The sequence below is a fragment of the Cyprinodon tularosa genome, unplaced genomic scaffold (genome assembly GCF_016077235.1).
Source record: "Cyprinodon tularosa strain WSP-4 unplaced genomic scaffold, ASM1607723v1 ctg30, whole genome shotgun sequence".
Taxonomy (NCBI): domain Eukaryota; kingdom Metazoa; phylum Chordata; class Actinopteri; order Cyprinodontiformes; family Cyprinodontidae; genus Cyprinodon; species Cyprinodon tularosa.
Genome location: NW_024039008.1, coordinates 1131120 through 1149795, shown reverse-complemented (window position 1 = coordinate 1149795; position 18676 = coordinate 1131120). Strand labels below are relative to the sequence as shown.

At 39.6% G+C, this 18676-nt stretch overlaps 1 protein-coding gene across 1 annotated transcript; it reads left to right on the top strand.

The window, feature by feature from the left end:
* The first annotated feature begins 15046 nt into the window (after positions 1-15046).
* On the top strand, positions 15047-18255 carry igfbp1a (insulin-like growth factor binding protein 1a). Its single transcript, XM_038291766.1, has 4 exons — positions 15047-15696; positions 15805-15956; positions 16207-16335; positions 17117-18255. Exons 1-4 carry the CDS (start codon positions 15318-15320, stop codon positions 17225-17227), a joined length of 771 nt encoding a protein of 256 aa, XP_038147694.1. The 5' UTR covers positions 15047-15317; the 3' UTR covers positions 17228-18255.
* Positions 18256-18676: the final 421 nt, after the last annotated feature.

Below are 18676 nucleotides of genomic sequence, written 5' to 3'. Positions count from 1 at the left end.
AGAGCTCATCCCTTATTCTCTCGATAAGTTCAGTGATGAACACTTCCATGAGAGATTGCTTATTCCAGGGCTTTCAGCAGCCAGGAGGTCGAAATCAGTTATGCAATACGACACTGACTCCCTTGTCTAAGAGCCAGGAGACTTCTGGAAGATTTTCTGCTGGGGAGAATTGGAATGAAAACTCTGATTAATTCCTGAGAGAAACTCTTACATGAGCTACACAGCGAGGAAATATTCTGCCACTCTGACATAGCCTACAACTTTGCCTTGCCTGCTATTAACGAGATTACTAACTATTATTAGCATAGCCAGAGCAGAGGCCACCTTAGCACAATCAGAAGGAAATGCGGAAGGCTAGAGCTCAAAGTGGATCTCACACTGTGTCAAAAAGGCTCAACATTGTTCCGGATCACCCCTAAAAAAACTCCAGGGACAACATGCGCAGCTCTTGGCCGATCGCTCTAGCCTGGGAAAGCATCTGTTTGGGTTCAGCAGTTAGTGTGGAATAAAAGGCATGGTTACAGCCCACTGTTGCCACTGGCGCTCTGTGCTCTTCACAGATGAAAGCAGGTTCACACTGAGCACATATGACAGTCACAACAGATTCTGGAGACACATTGGAGAGCGATCTGCTGCTGGCAACATCCTTCAGCCTGAATGGTGTGGTAGTGGGTTGGTAATGGTGTGGGATGGCATTTCTTTGGAGGGCTACACAGCCCTCTATGTGCTCGCCAGAAGTAGCATGACTGCAATAAGGTACAGAGAAGAGATCCTCAGACACCTTGTTCGACCATATGATGGTGCAGTGGTGTAGTCTATGTGATACGCGGGTATACGCCGTATACACACTAGAAAAGCTTGTGAATTTCCGTATAACCACTTAAAAGTGCCCAATGCATTTTACATTTTCTTAAGTTTACATGCAACGTCAATGGTTGACGTGCGTCAAGGTGCATCAAAAGGTCCCGCAGGTCTTTTGAGCAGCTGACACGCGCGATGCGCCGCAAACGCGCTGCTGCTCGAGATTGAAAAATTTAACTTTTGCTGCTCGACGCGCCGCATCAACCAATCAGAGATGCTGATCTGGGAGCTGGCAGGGTGACAGACAGATCGCTGATGACACAGAGCGCTATGATCACTCCTCTGAAACAGTTTATTAACGCCTAAATTAACTGAAAATGCTGAAACCTGCCGACAAAGCGTGTTTGCTTTTATTATCCTGGTGCCTGCAGTTTGGATTACGTTCATGAAAACTGCTTCCAGCCGCCGCAGCGAACCGCAAGGAGGCAACAGGTGTTATGCCCAAAAATGCATGCCTGCTGAGACACGCATCCCCAGTCGCGGGAGTGCGCATCGCTCTGTTCAACTGCATATCGACGAGGAAAACTGATTAAAATACGACCAATGGAGCTTGGGTTCTTATATTAATGATATAAAAATGTTTAAATATACCTCTCGTGGAAAATAAATGTGGTTATTTGGAAGATTCATTTACAAAAATACGGATTTTTTAAATAACATTAATTCCAAAGATTTTGACCAAGGTACGGCTGATTTACTTGTTGTGGTCTCTTGTTATTTACACACAACAATAAACCTTGATAGCCGACGTGAGTTTTGAAATTACAAAGCTTTCTCTGAAGGGTAAAATCAAATGCGCATCTACACAGCACAGCGTTCACAGACCAGTGTGATATGGCTTGTATGGTATTTCTGTTTTTCTTTTTTGATTAGGCACATTTGCTAGGTTTTTATTTTTAAAAAATATATTACAGCAGCAAATTATCAAAGTTTTTCAAAAGCCTGTTTAAAAGCTCCAAATGGGGCTTCAGATCATACAGCTACAATTGCGCTGTCATTGTTTTACAGGGCAGAATTTGCATTTGCTGATTCTTGTCCTTTAACTACTGATGGATATAGAGGAATACAGTCGTACAAGTGTCAACTCCTCTGAGATAACAAGGGATGCAATTTTTGGCAAGGACCTGCCACAAAATGCATCCCCCTTGTTTTTAACCAAAGAATTGTCCCACACACATGAAATTCACACTGGTAGCTCAGTACACATGTGGAAGCATGTAGAAATTGTTACATCTGATAAAACTGCATATTTCTGTAAAAAAGCAGGGGATGCAATTTTTGGCAAGGACCTGCCACAAAATGCATCCCCCGTGTTTTTATATATACTACACCGAGAATAAAGTAAATAGCACAAAAGAACTACATTACCGTGTTTGCAACTGGTTTTATTTTCCAAGTTCAAAAACGTGAAAGGAGATGTAAGGTATAAGTTTACATTTAGGTCGGATGTAAGATGTAAATCTTGATTACCTTAACGGCAGGTCCTTGCCAAAAATTGCATCCCCTGCTTTTTTACAGAAATATACAGTTGTAGCAGATGTTACAATTTCTACATGTTTACACGTATGTACTGAGCTACCAGTGTGAATTTCATTGGTGTTGGCCAGAGGCTGCTGTTGAATGCGATTCCTAATGACAGCGAACCGCCGGTATGGGGGGGTCTGAGCGGCTCCGACAGAAATAATCCTGCAAGGCAGGATGGTAATCTGGATGAACTGACTGCACTGATGAAGTTTTCAGGTGGACTTTCCCACTAAAAAACATATTAAAACTACTTTATTCCCACTGGTCACAGCAAATATAGCTGCAAGGCAAGAAAGGATGGAGCAGGGAGCCTGAAAACCTTAAACCACTGATCACTTGCATGCAAACCATTCCATGTAGCACAGCTGAGTGTGAAAGAGGGTTCAGCTTAATGAAGAATATCTGTGCAGATAAAAGATCTTCTCTGTTGTTGTCAACTTTAAGTCATTTCATGATGATCAGTATAAATGGGCCTCCTGTTAATCTTCTTGAACCTAGGAAGTATGTGACAACATGGTTAAGAAACCACCGCTCTGCAACAGAAACAAGAAGACAAGTGAAACATAAGGAGCCTCAAAACAAACATGTCTGGAACATTTTATAGACACAGTTTTAACCTGCATAGTACTTCTGTACTTACATGTAGTACTTGATACTTAAGCATGTTTTGTTGTACTGTTTTATAGATTCTACATCTTTTCAATACAAAGCCAACTGTAGTACAGTTTGTTGTTCATTGATTCAAATGTAAGCAACAGAGAAATTAAGCAGTGTTAAATATGCTTTAAAAAAAAAAAGCTCAATTACATTGCACTTACTGGCGTGCTTATTTCTAAGCACAGTATACCCACTACAATAATGTAGACTACACCACTGTGATGGTGTGGTTGGCCCTGGGTTCCTCCTAATGCAGGACAATACAAGACCTTATGTGGCTGGAGTTTGTCAGCAGTTCCTGCTAGATGAAGGTATTGCAGCTATGGATTGGCCCATCCGTTCCACATACATGAATCCGATTGAGAATATCTGAACATCATGTGCTTACCCATCCACGTCACGTTGCACCACAGACTATGCAGGAGTTGGTGGATGCTTTGGTCCATGTCTGGGAGGAGATCCTCCGGAGACCATCCACCACCTCATCAGGAGCATGTCCAGTTGTCGTAGGGAGGCCATCTCACATGAAGGCCTCACAAAATACTAAGCCTCATTTTGACCTGTTTTGAGGACATTACATCATGTTGGATCAGCCTGAAGTTGTGCCTTTCCACTTTAATTTTGTGTTAAACTCTTTATACAGGCATAGGTGGTAAAAGAAGTCAAGTAAAGGGTTGAGGTAAAGTAGGATTTTGAAAATGTCTGAAAAAATCTGCTTGTTGAATGGAAACAATAAAAAAATAACTTTAACATCTGTTATTTTACTTTTTTGTACAACTGAATTTGTGCGCAATTGCCCTTACATCAATTTTCCAAAATAGCAAATGGAGTTAACAAACTAACAAAATTGCTTCTTGATCTGCAGACCTTTGCAAAAACAATGTTTTATTTGTAAGCTTTACAGTTTCAGGAGACTGTTTAGCAAACATGAAATAGGATAAAAGGTCAAGTGAGTCAAGATGTTTGCACAATCTTTTTTAACTATACATTTTTAGAAAAATTCTACTTTTTTAAACCCATTACTTAGCATATGTATCCTCTCCTCCAGGAAAACAATAAAGTTTAAAAAGAACAAAGCTGTACCACAGGGAGGCAATCCAGTCAACATCACAAAGGATTGCATTTGGTTTTTTTCCATGGCTCTCCCTCGCTGTATTTGAGCTCCCTGTTGTTATTTATTGTGTTGGAATCTCTGATGTGCATGTTCTGGACCGATCCCTCTGTTGTGAATGAAAAAAGGATCGGCAGACAGATGGAGGGAGAGGAGGAGGAAGAAGCGTGTCTGAAGCAACAGTTTAGATAAAAGCTTTCTTTCTTTATTTTTTTTCTCCTGGAACATAATAATCCTACCAACACAGATCCTCTGACCCATTCATTAGAATGGTTCTAGTGAATATTGCCAAGTGCAATCGTCCTGTTTGGACTTCCTCCTCCATCTCATTAAAGCCACAGCAAGAGAGGAAAGCTCTGCAGCTAAACACACACACAGTCACTCAGAAGACAGAAAGAGGAGGAAACCAAACACAATGGATGCTGGCGCATGGGAGACTGGATTTCCTGGGTTTCCCACACACAAGTATACAATCACAAACTTGCAAACATATACAATCATTTGGAAACACACAGAAACACTAACACGTGCACCATCATGCATGGTGCCAAGATTTTTGGCTCGAAACAAATAGACCAATCCCTCCATTCAGAACCATAAAGCTGTGAGAGTAGTTCTAAACTCCTCCGTCATAAATGACCTCAGTTCTGCTCCTGTGTTTTTCTCCCGGAGCTCAGTTCATGATCTACAGTCCTCGTTAAATAAGACAGGAATGATCCGATTAAGGAAATCTTGTGAGGAGGAGAGGGAGAAGAAAGAACAACGTTGCTGGGGGGATTAGCGTCATTGTGCCCACTCATATCACATTCCTGACTGCTGATTCTCAGCCCTGGGAGAGGACGCCACTTAAACAGGCCCTGCCATGGATGTGTCCCAGAACAGAGTGGTCCTGTCCCACAAACCAGATCTGCACTGAGAGAGAGAGAGAGCTCACATTGATGGGTTGTTAATTGGACTGTGAGGTCCAAATAATACATGTTGTCCATAAACAATTTTCTCTCAGCTCTGTGTATGAACTATGAAATAAAGTGAGGCCATGTGGGAGAATTGTTAAAAGTGGTAAACAACACATGGAAATCACTGAGACATTTTAAAACATCATAACCCTAATAGTTACTAGATGGAACTTACATCAATCTTGAAAATATGCAATAAGAAAAAAAAGCACTAGCTCTAGTTGCATATTATGCAATTTGCTGCATAATATGCACAGTTCTACAGATGTGATCTCAATAGATCTGCATGTGTGTCCTTAATACAGGAAGTCGCGGTTGTTTGAGTAGTGGTAGTAGAAGCATTTCTATGTATGGCATTTCTGGGAAACTTCTCTTAATGCCTGTATGCCAACATGGATGATGGCTGCAGTTACCCAAAGTGCCAGTCGTGTCACTCGTGAGTACTATTTCATAGGAACGTGAGGCTCTCTCTAAGAGTGAGAGGAAGGTTGTAGGTGCCACCAGAAGGTACTTAATTTTACTGAGATGTCTGTAATCTAGAGTGGCATCCCCCCCAGTTATCCAGGTTGGCACCATAGGATTGGTGTGTATCGGGCAGAGTTAAATTGCATATCGGGCAGAGTTAAAGTACCTGTAGATAATGGGAAAGGTTTTGCAGTTCTATGGTAGTAGAACAAAAGGCAAGGTTCTGGGGAATTGTCAACTGCCCAAGGAGAAATTTTTGATCAAATGCTAACAGCTTTAAAGATAATTAAAAATCAAATAATGGAAAATTAGCTCAAACAAAGTCCTCTTCTTCTCCATAAAAAAAAAAAAAATCATCAAATAAATAAATGTAATCTAACAAAAACTTCCAACTGTTTTTAATATTTTTTTTTTGTTTCTGCATTCTTTTATTTTATTTTATTTTATTTTATTTTATTTTATTTTTATTTATTTATTTTTATTTTTTTTATTTTTTATTTATTTTTTTTTTATTTATTTATTCCTACTTGCTTTGATTCTGTTTTATCTTCCTGTATTTTAATCATGTAAAGCACTTTGCATTGTCTTTGTACTGCATTGTGCTATACAAATAAATTTGCCTTGCCTTGCCTTGCCTTCATCATCCTGCATCTATAGGTCCTTTAAGGGCGCCGAGTCAGGTAAGCTGTCAGGTAAGAAAAAAAAAAAGAATTTTTGGACCAGGTGCAATCAGGAGACTTCTGCTGACCCCATCTGCTGACAGAACTTACTCACACATCCATTAAATTGGCTCTGAAATCTGAAAGCTTCCACATTTTCAGCCCCAAATTTGATGAACACCAGCATTCAGACTGTAATATGGGTGTTACTAATGTCTTAAAGTATAAAGTAACTGTTTGCACTTTTGCCTTTTCACACCTCTACTGGAGAAATGCTAACTTGCTCTGCTCAATTTTTTTCTTGTTTACTCAATTTACAATAGCTTACTTCCAAACACACAGTGTAAAACAGAAATTAAAAATCATAGGCCAAAAGACTGTCATAATTTAATCTAAAAGCTTTCCTTTTTTTACAGAGTGGGGTACTAAGAAGTCAGAAAATTAACCAGTCCACCTTAAAGTAAAAGTAACCTCTGTTATAAGAAAAGGTGTCTGCAATGTTACAATTAAAGGTATTGAGAGGATTTTCACAAATTTTTGAAAAGACACTCCCTCTCCACTTAAAAAAAAATGCACATGCACACGTGTACCCGTTTCCGAGAGGGAACGCCTATTAAAAGCGTGTGAGTGCATGCACAAGCCCTTTTCTCCTTGTGCACGCTCTTTTAAAAATTTGCTGTTTGCATCTCTCATACAAGCTTACTTTCCAAAAGAAGATCTGCGATTTTTCCACTATGTCAGAATCACCACCAGTAAGTTAAAATTAGTGTTGCACCGATACCGATACCAGTATCGGACGGGGCCCCGATACTGCCCTAAAATGGTGGTATCGGTATCGGCGAGTACCAACCAATAGGGCACCGATACCATTTTGAAAGGCATAAGTTTCTTCAACTATTGTCACCCATTCCTGGTAGGCAATAAAAAGTTCTACTGGATTCACTTTGTATTAGATTTTTTCCTGCTTCACAAAGGTAGGCAGCAGCTCGACAAAGCCATGATGGCAATTATTTTACATTATTATGGTATCGGTATCGGCCGATACTGCACAGCCAGGTATTGGGTATCGGTATCGGGGCCAAAAAATGGCATCGGTGCAACACTAGTTAAAATAGGGACGAGCATGTAGGACGGCCTTACATAAACGTATCACCAGAATGATTGACAATAAGGAGGACCACTTATTCTGATGATCCACCCAGAAAAGGTACATCCTCCACTATTCCTTTAAGGTTCCAGTTTGTTTGCAGCTGTCAGGTTCCTTTACCTTGAACTTGAACACAGATCAGGTTTATGTGTTTTCAACCTACAATTACAAATTGAGCCAAAGGATGCTTCTTGCTCTAAATGGGTCAGTTTATGTTATACCAGTCACTAACAGACAAACAGAAATTTTTGTTTACAAGGTACTGAATATCTACTCACAATTACAAAGTCTGATTCCAAGAATAAAATATTTTGATTAATAGTTTAAACCATCATAAAAAGATTTGAGCAGAGTAATAGAACTGTTCACTCAACAAAACAAGGCTCCACACAGGTGTAGACTCTGTTCGTGCAGTATGTTAAAAACAATCCTGTTTTCCTGCGATTCACCTGTTTTGGTTATCGGCTCTTCACACCCTAAAAAATGAGTCGAAGCTCTGAATCATCACACGTGGATCCCGGAGACCTCCATTGGTATTTGTCTGTGTGTGAGCGGCCCCAGCAAAAACATGACTGTTTTTCCCTGCTGTTCACGTCAAAGACAAACATTCCACTCCTGGGACGGTCAATGCCAAGCATCGTTTGATCTCCTCATCATGTGACACCTGGAAGAGGTGAGCGCCCCTGTTCTTCGACGCTTGTTTCAAACACAAACCCAGCAGCAGCTTGTAGAGATGGAGCTTGCTATGTTGACATGTTTTTCAAAAAGTGGGTCTGTCCATGACCTCAGATGACTCGGCTTTGTTTGACCACTCCGCCTCTCAGATCAGACATGTGGCTCTTCCATGAGAATACTTTACATGTTTTAATGCTGTATGTCTCTCCCTCTTTGCATCAACCTGCTAATTAAACACGATCCCATGCTGTGTTTTTCCAGGCATGCCAGGCACTGCCATACCACAAAGCCGACTTTACATGGCAGCAGATTACTTTAAAAGTTATTTTTAAGGGATTTAGGTTGGAAGAGCTGGAGGGCTGCAGATGATCACCTGACCTCGAAGTACCACTCCACCACATCATCTTTACATCACAGTTCAGTTGGGGACACAAGCTGAGTTTTGAAAACATGTTGATGAAAATCTTTAACTTTAGATTAAGGAAACTTTTCACTGAATAATGATAAACCATTAAAAAGGATAGAAAAAAAATACCTTAAACATGTGATTTAGTGCAGACAGGTTACTGGTTTGAAATAACAAAAAAATTGTTTTGTATGATATGAGAATTTATTTACAGTTTTTATCAGTTATGTATTTCTAAAAATGTTTTCACATTAAAATTTTAAAACAACACATGCTCAGAGAACATCAATAACTACAAGAGGAAAAGAGAAAATAAGAAATAGGCTTCATTTTCAAGGCAACAGCATTTCTTTTTTATTTGGACCAATTATCACAAAATAATACACTACATGCCAGAATTAGAAAAAAAGAAATCCTGTACAGTCTTAGTTTGAATTTTAAACTGCTGTCCTAAACTGAATCAGTTATTGATCAATCATTTACTAATCTTACCCAAACTGCTGCTGTGCATTAAGAACATTACCTCATCTTTTTGATTTAGAAAACCCAAACTAACTGTGATTCCTCTCATACAGGTAGGCGTTTTGATGATTTAATTTTCTGTTAGGAAACCTTTTTTTTTTTATCTTGGTCATATTGCATATCTGCTGCTGTTTTTGTAACTTGATGTAAGTGTTTGCTTCAATGGTACTTAGAGCAGCCTGCTTTTGGAATAGCAGATAGATGGAGCTGATAGGTGGCACAAAACAGATTTAGATAATCATTTATCTTTAGAAATCTAACCTGTTAACCTATCTTTAGCCAAGTATGATCTTAAAAATCATGCAGATAGAACTATTGGGTGAGAGGTGACAGGAGCCTCCAATAAAACCTACTCTGCTATTGAGTACTCACCAGCTTTTTTGGAAGAAGCCCCCTAAAAGTTTTGATCAAAAATTTGGATTTTCTGACCTTAATAAAAATATGTTTTGAACAACCATTCAATGGGGGAAAAAAATGAATTTCCTTTTTTTTTCACTTTTAAGGAGAAAAAAAATAATTTGCCTTCTTTAATTTTAGAATTCTACAATCAAAAATCATCTGTTCCTACAAGTAAAAACCACCAAAAATAAAGAACAGAAGAAGAGAACTTCTTTAAAAGAATCTTTTCATGTGGTCTCTTAATGCATACTTCCATAATTTGGAAATATGTTAAATAAACCATATATGGTTCTTTTGCATTTTCTGAAAGCATTCCCTCAGACTTAGAAATAAACTGAAGCTTAATCCCTGCAGCTTTGAATTTGCTTTCCCTTACTGAGATGTAAGGGCTCAGAAGAAAAATATATCCAGCCTTCATTTAAACATGTGACGCGTGTACTTGTGCAGCTTATACAATTTGTCCTACAGGATGTCCAAGCGCGGTTTGTTTTTGCTCACCCTCAGCTAGCAGGAAGTCTTTTAATGCGCTGCAACAAGAAGAGCAGACTTGTTATCATAACTGTTTCAGTACGTTTTTATGAGCTTCTCATTTTTATTTCCTTTTTAGAAAAGATGAGTGTTCTGTATTTTTCTTTCTTTTCTTTAGAAAGTTAACTGTTTAAAGCTGCCAAATGTCAGGAAATTTCCAAAGAGTCTATTTTTTAAGCTGATATTTCCAAATGTGATACAAATTGGTCTAATTTGGGGGACATACAGGTGCTGGTCATAAAATTAGAATATCATGAAAAAGTAGATTGATTTCAGTAATTCCATTTAAAAAGTGAAACTTGTATATTATATTCATACATTACATACAAACTCATATATTTCAGATGTTTATTTTGTTTAATTTTGATGATTACAAATGACAACAAATGAAAATCTCAAATTCATCATATCAGAAAATTTGAATATTGTGAAAAGGTTCAAAATTGATGGCCCCTGGTGCCACACTCTAATCAGCTAATTAACTCAAACCACCTGCAAAAGCCTTTAAATGGTCTTTCAGTCTAGTTCAATAGGCTACAAAATCATGGGGAAGACTGCTGACTTGACAGTTGTCCAAAAGACGACCATCGACACCTTGCACAAGGAGGGCAAGACACAAAAGGTCATCGCTAAAGAGGCTGGCTGTTCACAGAGCTCAGTGTCCAAGCACATTAATAGAGAGGCGAAGGGAAGGAAAAGATGTGGTCGAAAAAAGTGTACAAGCAAGAGAGATAACCGCACCCTGGAGAGGATTGTGAAACAAAACCCCTTCAAAAATGTGGGGGAGATTCACAAAGAGTGGACTGCAGCTGGAGTGAGTGCTTCAAGAACCACCACACACAGACGTATGAAAGACATGGGTTTCTGCTGTCGCATTCCTTGTGTCAAGCCACTCTTGAACCACAGACAGCGTCAGAAGCGTCTTGCCTGGGCTAAAGAGAAACAGGACTGGACTGCTGGTGAGTGGTCCAAAGTCATGTTCTCTGATGAAAGTAAATTTTGCATTTCCTTTGGAAATCAAGGTCCCAGAGTCTGGAGGAAAAGAAGAGGGCACTTCATCCACGTTGCTTGAAGTCCAGTGTAAAGTTTCCACAGTCAGTGATGGTTTGGGGTGCCATGTCATCTGCTGGTGTTGGTCCATTGTGTTTTCTGAGGTCCAGGGTCAACGCAGCCACATACCAGGAAGTTTTAGAGCACTTCATGCTTCCTGCAGCTGACCAACTTTTTGGAGATGCAGATTTCATTTTCCAACAGGACTTGGCACCTGCACACAGTGCCAAAGCTACCAGTACCTGGTTGAAGGACCATGGTATCCCTGTTCTTAATTGGCCAGCAAACTCTCCTGACCTTAACCCCATAGAAAATCTATGGGGTATTGTGAAGAAGAAGATGCAATACACCAGACCCAACAATTCAGAAGAGCTAAAAGCCACTATTAGAGCAACCTGGGCTATCATAACACCTGAGCAGTGCCACAGACTGATCGACTCCATGCCACGCAGCATTGCTGCAGTAATACAGGCCAAAGGAGGCCCAACTAAATACTGAGTGCTGGACATGCTCATACTTTTCATGTTCATACTTTTCAGTTGGCCAACATTTCTATAAATCCTTTGTTTTTATTGGTCTTCAGTAATATTCTAATTTTCTGATATGATGAATTTGAGATTTTCATTTGTTGTCATTTGTAATCATCAAAATTAAACCAAATAAACATCTGAAATATATGAGTTTGTATGTAATGTATGAATATAATATACAAGTTTCACTTTTTAAATGGAATTACTGAAATCAATCTACTTTTTCATGATATTCTAATTTTATGACCAGCACCTGTAGTGCCACCTAGACCACTTCCATTCTAACTTCATGTCTATGATCACTTGTCTTTTCACTGCTTAGCACATGTGATTCCTTTCACCCTCCTTTTCTCTTTTCAACTCTAAATATTCTTGTTTTGCTTTTTTTGGAATGATACCAAAATGGCTTGTTCTACTCAGTTGGAAAACAATTTTAACCTTCAGCCACATATCATCAAAGTTTCCCTCTTTTTCACATTACATTTAAGAGATAGGCATATTCTATAATGGCAAAATCATATTTTCCTTTCAAGCAATCATTATTTCTTGTAGTCTAAATGGTTTATTTTGAGCAAAGATTGTACTTACTTTCTCAGGATTTTTCGAATTAGTTATTGTGTGGTTATATAAAAATCTTATGTTTTTGTGTACAACACATGATATTTAGTAGACCCTTTAGGCTTTGAACAGAGTGGTGGGAGAAACAAGATAAAATTCTGCCGCCTGTAATGCACAGGCCAAAACTGTTCCTGGCCTACCATTTAGAGGTCAGGAGAACGACAATCGGAAGTTGGGGTGAGGGGTCTGAAGGTTCGGGTTAGAATGAGGTCAGTTATTGAAGTTAGGTTTAGGAATGTAGATTTTAGAGGTTTGCACTCTGCAGGTCATATTGAGGCTGGATAGAATTGGGGTCAGGAACAAGGTTAGGTTCAGGAATTAGGGCCCAGGGGTTAGGGTCCAACGTTCAGGGTGAGGGGACAGAATGACAAGGGGGTCAGAGTTGAGGTAGGAATTGTGGTTTTAGAAATTAAGACTAGTAGTTTAGGGTCAGGGGTCATGCCTCAAGATAAATATAGTATTTGGAATTGAAATAGGATGAGGGAAAGGTCAAAGTACATATAAATATTAGGATTTAGGGCTTGTATGTTAGGGTCAAAGGTCACAAAATGAAGGTCAGTGGGGCTAAAGCAAGAGTTTTTATTTTCCATTAAGTCCCTTTGAGTGTCTAGTGTCCAGTTTGGCAACCCAGACACTCTAAGCACGTCTGCAAGCTGTCTGTTCGGGATTCCCTTGGAAGATAGAGACAGATAGTTTTTAAATAAATGCTGAACTTAGTGTGTCTTTGTGTTTATTTTTCTTGAGAGTGTTGTACCTGTGCTAGGTAAATCTGACAAGGTGGTACATATCTCCCCTATGTACTGCATATCACATTGCCTATGAATGATAAGATAAAGTTGATTCTTATGGGTTTCCTTTACATGGTGAAATCCCACCATATAATATCTTTCATATTCTCCTTTCAAGCAATCCTCATTTCCTGTATTTTCTTAAGTAGTGATTTTTCAGACTTAATGAAACTCTTATTTATTTCAATATCAATTTGATTGGTCATTAAAAATGTACAGTACCTCTTTAAAAAAACAGCATTGTTTTTAATATCCTTAAGAAACTTTTTTTTTTCTTTTGTGTAAAACAGATTATTTTCTTTAATTTAAAACCTGAACAAAGTTGTATCTATTTTTCCTTTAGTTAAAAAAAAACCTTTCCAACTTTCCATATTTTTTTAAATGGTCATGAAGCTTTTGAGGCTTAAAGGAAACTTTGATGAACTTGACCAAATGCAAAATTGCCTCCAGGGTTTTAAATGTTGCTGACCACTGACCTAAAGTATGCCAAGATAATATCCCACACTACTAACCCACTACCACTATCCTTTAACCCTTAATACAAAGCAGGATTCCAAGTTTCATATTTTCCACTCATGTCACCATCTGAATGTTGCTGCTGAAAATGACTCATCAGAACAGGAAGCATTTTTTTCAATCAGCTTTTTTCATCTTCAACTGTAGCTGCAATTTACTGTTCTTGAGGAGTAGCACCTGATCTTCTGCTACTGTACATGTAGCCCATATGTGCGTCATTCATATGATGAAATAATTCCACTTGCAGGCACACCAAGCAGTGAGGGGTTGCATGCACTGTGCTTAATAAACTACTTCAAAGTTCTTTAGTTTTCAATTTTGTTCCCCAATTTTTTCTTGTATAAATCCAAGAATTGAAATGGATCATTTTGCAAAAATGCACTGTAGTAAAAATCATTATGACAATGTAGAATGATAAAAATTTAACTGGCATTTTAATCATAAAGGTGATTGACTCTTAATATCTAACTATTTAACTGTACTAACCCTAACAGCACAAATTAATAACCTGTTTGTTTGTTTTTTGTTTTTGTTTTTTATTATAGGAAAATATATAGGTTTCTGGACTAGAGGTTAAGGGGGGTCAGAGTCTAGAAAATGTTCACGGCTCTATTAGGAAGAAATCTGGGCAAAGTTAGTGACGATTAACGCCTGTCGTCAGATGATGCAATCCCATAGGCAGTTGCATGCAGACAACGACACCGCGCAGCTCGTTGCATCAGAAAGTGCGACAGGACAGGGTCATTAATTGGAATGTTTCAACAGGCCCGAGTGCGAAGCGTATGCTGCGGAGAGGAGTTTAAAAAAAAGGATGGAAGGCTGTAACATTCTGGGCAGGAGTGACAGTGCACAAGCCGTCTTTGCAGCAAGCCGTGAAAACGTGCACATTCGTTCAGCTTGGGACCCTCAGCCCCCCGGAGGAAGGCGATGTGAGAGACGTGTCTGTGGTCATGTCAACTTCCCCAAATCGGAGTTCCGGCCTATTATTATCCCCAGGAAAAGGGTAATTTCAGTGGGACATCTCTTGGAGCGAGCCCAAAAGCAGGCTTCTGTGCGCGCACACCGAAATGTCCCGAGTCACTCTCTCCCTCTGCGAAAACGCCGACCCTCATTCGTGAGGCTATTTCTGAAACTTGCCTTTATTATCTCGGTGTAATGATCGGGAAGCTTTCTCATGTCATACCGGATCGGCCAGTTCGTTCTCAGGGCGCCCACGCTCTTTGCGCGCAGCGTGGGCGTGCGTAATTTGCGCCCATTAGGCTATTTGGTTTCCCAAAAGTTGTATAAGGTTTTATTTTGAGGACAATTAATAAAGAACCACACGCTTGAATACACCGGTTTGCCGGAAATAGAGGCTCGTTAATGTCAGAGCAGAAATCAGACACTGCACCAGAGTACCGACATATTTCCCCTTCAAGCTATGGAAAGAAGCTGAAACGGAGTTTGATGCTTATGTGTGTTTATTTTTTTCTTTAGTGTGGCGGATTTGAGTAGCACCCGCGTGAGAAAGGGAGTGGGGAGGAATGGGGGGGTGGGTGTGGGGGGTGGGGTGTCCTTGATTGCAACATCAAACACTAGTGTCGTCAGCGATACGTGCCAGGCACCGCCTGTTCCAAAATAAATATTGGCGTGATTGTTGTATTTAAATGAGCGGCATGACCGGACACGGCCTGGCCAATCAGAGCCCATCGTATCATTACACCTTCTTTTCAGAAATCATTCATAACGCCGATGCGTCAAACACTCACAGAGCGACTGGCTATAAATACGGCTGCGCGCAACGCACAGCTAGACATCTTCCCAAAATCAACCGAAAGGCACAGAGCAGCAACCGTAGGCGCCTTTTTATCTGTAAATCCTCTCTGAACTGCTCTGCATTTCATAATCCAATTTATTACTCAGATCATGTTTTCTATGCGTGGATTGAGACACGTCGCGGTGGCTGCAGCCTTCTGCTCGCTGCTCGTCACGGTGGCGCTTGGGTCCCCGGTGGTGGGGTCAGAACCGATCCGATGCGCCCCATGCACCCCTGAACGGCTGAGCCAGTGTCCGGCGGTTGCACCCGGCTGTGCCGAGGTTATGCGGGAGCCAGGCTGCGGATGCTGCCTTGCCTGCGCCTTAAAGGCGGGCGATCTGTGCGGAATATACACAGCCCCGTGCGGCTCCGGACTGAAATGCACACCGAGACCCGGCGACCCCCGGCCGCTGCATTCCCTCACCCGTGGACAAGCCGTGTGCACAGAGAGCGCTTCACCGGCGCCCACTCAGGAGCCACAGATCCAAGGTAGGCCTCTCATCTTCTCCGCTGGAATCAGAGGAGAACCTTGCATGTGGGATTTCAAATAAACCGGTCAGACTTTTCTCCCATTCATTCATTTGTTTCCTCCCCCAGATCCGCAAGAGCCTGACGCGGAGATGGACAACTCAGCCATCATTAGTTCAAGCTATCTTCCTGGTCTCCCCTTTGACCCACGGGCTGTGACCGAGGCTCAGGAGAGCATGAAAGCCAAAATCAACGCCTTTCGCAAGAAACTTGTTGAGCAGGTGAGAAAAATTTAGTAAAATTTATGATTTTTCTGAGGATAAAAGTTTTTTGGCAGGTTTGGGAGGTGACTTCCCACCAGGGGGAGCTGGTGCACCATTTCATATGAGAGAGACAGAGACCAGGAAACTTATGTTAACCCAAATTCTATTGAAGTTTGACATCACAAGCGCCGTTCCTGCTCCTATTGAAACAGTGCAGTTATGATGGTTATTGTGAATTAACCTGTTTGCCATCCTTTCCTCTGTCCAGGGTCCTTGTCATCAGGAACTGCTGACTGCTTTGGACAAGATTGCCAAGTCTCAAGAGAAACTAGGAGAGAAAATCACCAGATTCTACCTCCCTAACTGTGACAAACGTGGCCTTTACAAACCCAAACAGGTTGGTATTTTTTGAGGATGATAATAGTTGTCAGTGTAACAGAAATAGGCATACATTAATACAGTTTTGCACTTTAACAAAGAAACATATCCAAAAGTGTGAAGCATTGTTTAATTTTGTTTCCCCTACCCCAAACACTAGGTATATGTTAGCTTTAAATTTGCTCAGGTGTTTATGGGGTTTTTGTATATGATCTGCTGATGGACTAAATACTAGTTCTTAAATGGGTCTCAAATGGGCCCTGACAAAATCTGTGTTAATCATGCAGCACATGTTCCGAAACATATGAGTAGCCCTTTTTACTCTGACCTGCTTTGCATTAAGGCAATAAAGGTGATTAACACAGATCCATTATGTAACATGAAGACATTCCCATCTTTTTATCCCATTTCTTTTTCATACTAGCCACATAAGGAAAGGGGGGTTGGGAACAGTTGATACTGCTGTAAAACAAGTCTAATATATTAATTATTAGTTTTATATTTCAATTATCTATAGTTTTGTTTTGCAGTTTTTGATACATTTAACTAGCAGTGTGAAAACAGCAGATTGTGGAAGGCAAATATGACATTAATCTAAAAATTGCTTCCAATGCACTTTTTTAGCCCTTAGTATAACTTGATTAACACTTGAATCCAAGTTAGAAACTGCTGCAAACTAAGGCTTAGGTTTGCTGTGTACTATGTTTCATTCTAACGATGATATACATTTATTGATCATGATTATTTGAAAATGAAAGCAGTTGAAATAAGAACACTTTCTGTTTCTCTTTCCTCATCAGTGTGAATCCTCTCTGGATGGACAGAGGGGTCGATGTTGGTGTGTGAACACCTGGAACGGCAAGAAGCTTTTAGGTTCTACCAACCTACCCGAAGATGCCGAATGTCCTTAAAGAGATTGGGGCTTAAGGCTGATCTCACACAGAGAAAAGAAAAGAAGAAACAAAGAAGCAAGCCACTATTTTTTTTTCTTTTTTTTTTCTTTTTGGTAGCTGTTTATTTATTGACCTTGTCCATGGTGGTGTTTAAATCAGGTACACTGTCATTACGGGACTATAGGTCCCAACCACCCTGACACCCCCTACCCCTGCCCCCCTCCTCTACAAACTCCCGTCCCAAAGACACAAAGATATCTATTTTTGTTTTTCTGTAAGATAATTTAATGTTGATACATTTACATTCTGGACTATAGCCTTATTTATTGTATTGATTTTTTTATTTTTCCATATTTGTAATTATTCATGAGTATTTATATCTTTTGCCTTATTGTTATTATATTATTATTATTTTTATGTGTGTATAAAGTGTATATATGTATCTTGGCCTCCACAGCTCCACAGCTGAGTTGAGCTCGCTCTATCCTTAAGGAGCTGTCTGGAGGTTGGGTTTGAGAAAAACCAAGCAAGAACTAAAGCACTGAGTGACCAAATCTCGTTTAGAAGTTTTTCTAAATGGTCTTATTCTTGTTCACCTTACTGCCATTTTTATTCTCTTTTATTTTTATATTTTTATTTTATTTCCTGATATGATACATCATTTTCAGTACATCAATGCAAAAGCTCTCTGTTGGGAATCCTCTACACTCTCAGAAATCATTTCCCATGATTCCATGGGGCCTCAGTTAGCGTGTTAGGTGGCAATTTTCCTGCGCTGCCTCTCAGACGGGTATCTCTACATTAACCTACCTCCAATATTTATGTGTCTGCTGTCATTTTTGTTTTAATGTGTCTGTCCTCTTTGACCACATGACCACAAAGATAGAGCTGCTTGTTCTGACTCTGTATACATGCTGCTGTTGGAGAGAGAGAACTGTATTGTATGTGGATCTATTCCAAAGTGACTAACTCTGTATGTATACTTTTGTTACTGAGATGTAATGTGTAAGAAAAAAGTGATTTATTTAATAAAAACATTAATCTCAGCTGCATTCTTCTCTTTTTTTTTTAAAGTTTTGTTGCACTTAAACTACAGATTTAATGTTTTGTTGATATTTTATGCAGTAGGCAAAAGTGAGTAGAGAAGCAAGAAATTGTAAACAAATAAGAGTAGCCCTATTTCATTTTTATATTTACTCATAAGGGTAGAACTTGGCTACATCTTCAAAATAATTTTTTTCTTGTATAAAAACATTAAACAGCTTAAATCTAAATAAAGAGGTTATTTAAATAGCACATTTTAAAACAGGATGTCACAAAGCATTTCACTACAAAGATACCTCAACATAAAAATATACAATACAAAATTAAGATAAAAACCCAACAAAACATGTATATCACAAAAGCTCAAGTATATATATTAACCTCTAAGAATAAAATGTATTTTTCATTTATTTTCATTTTTTT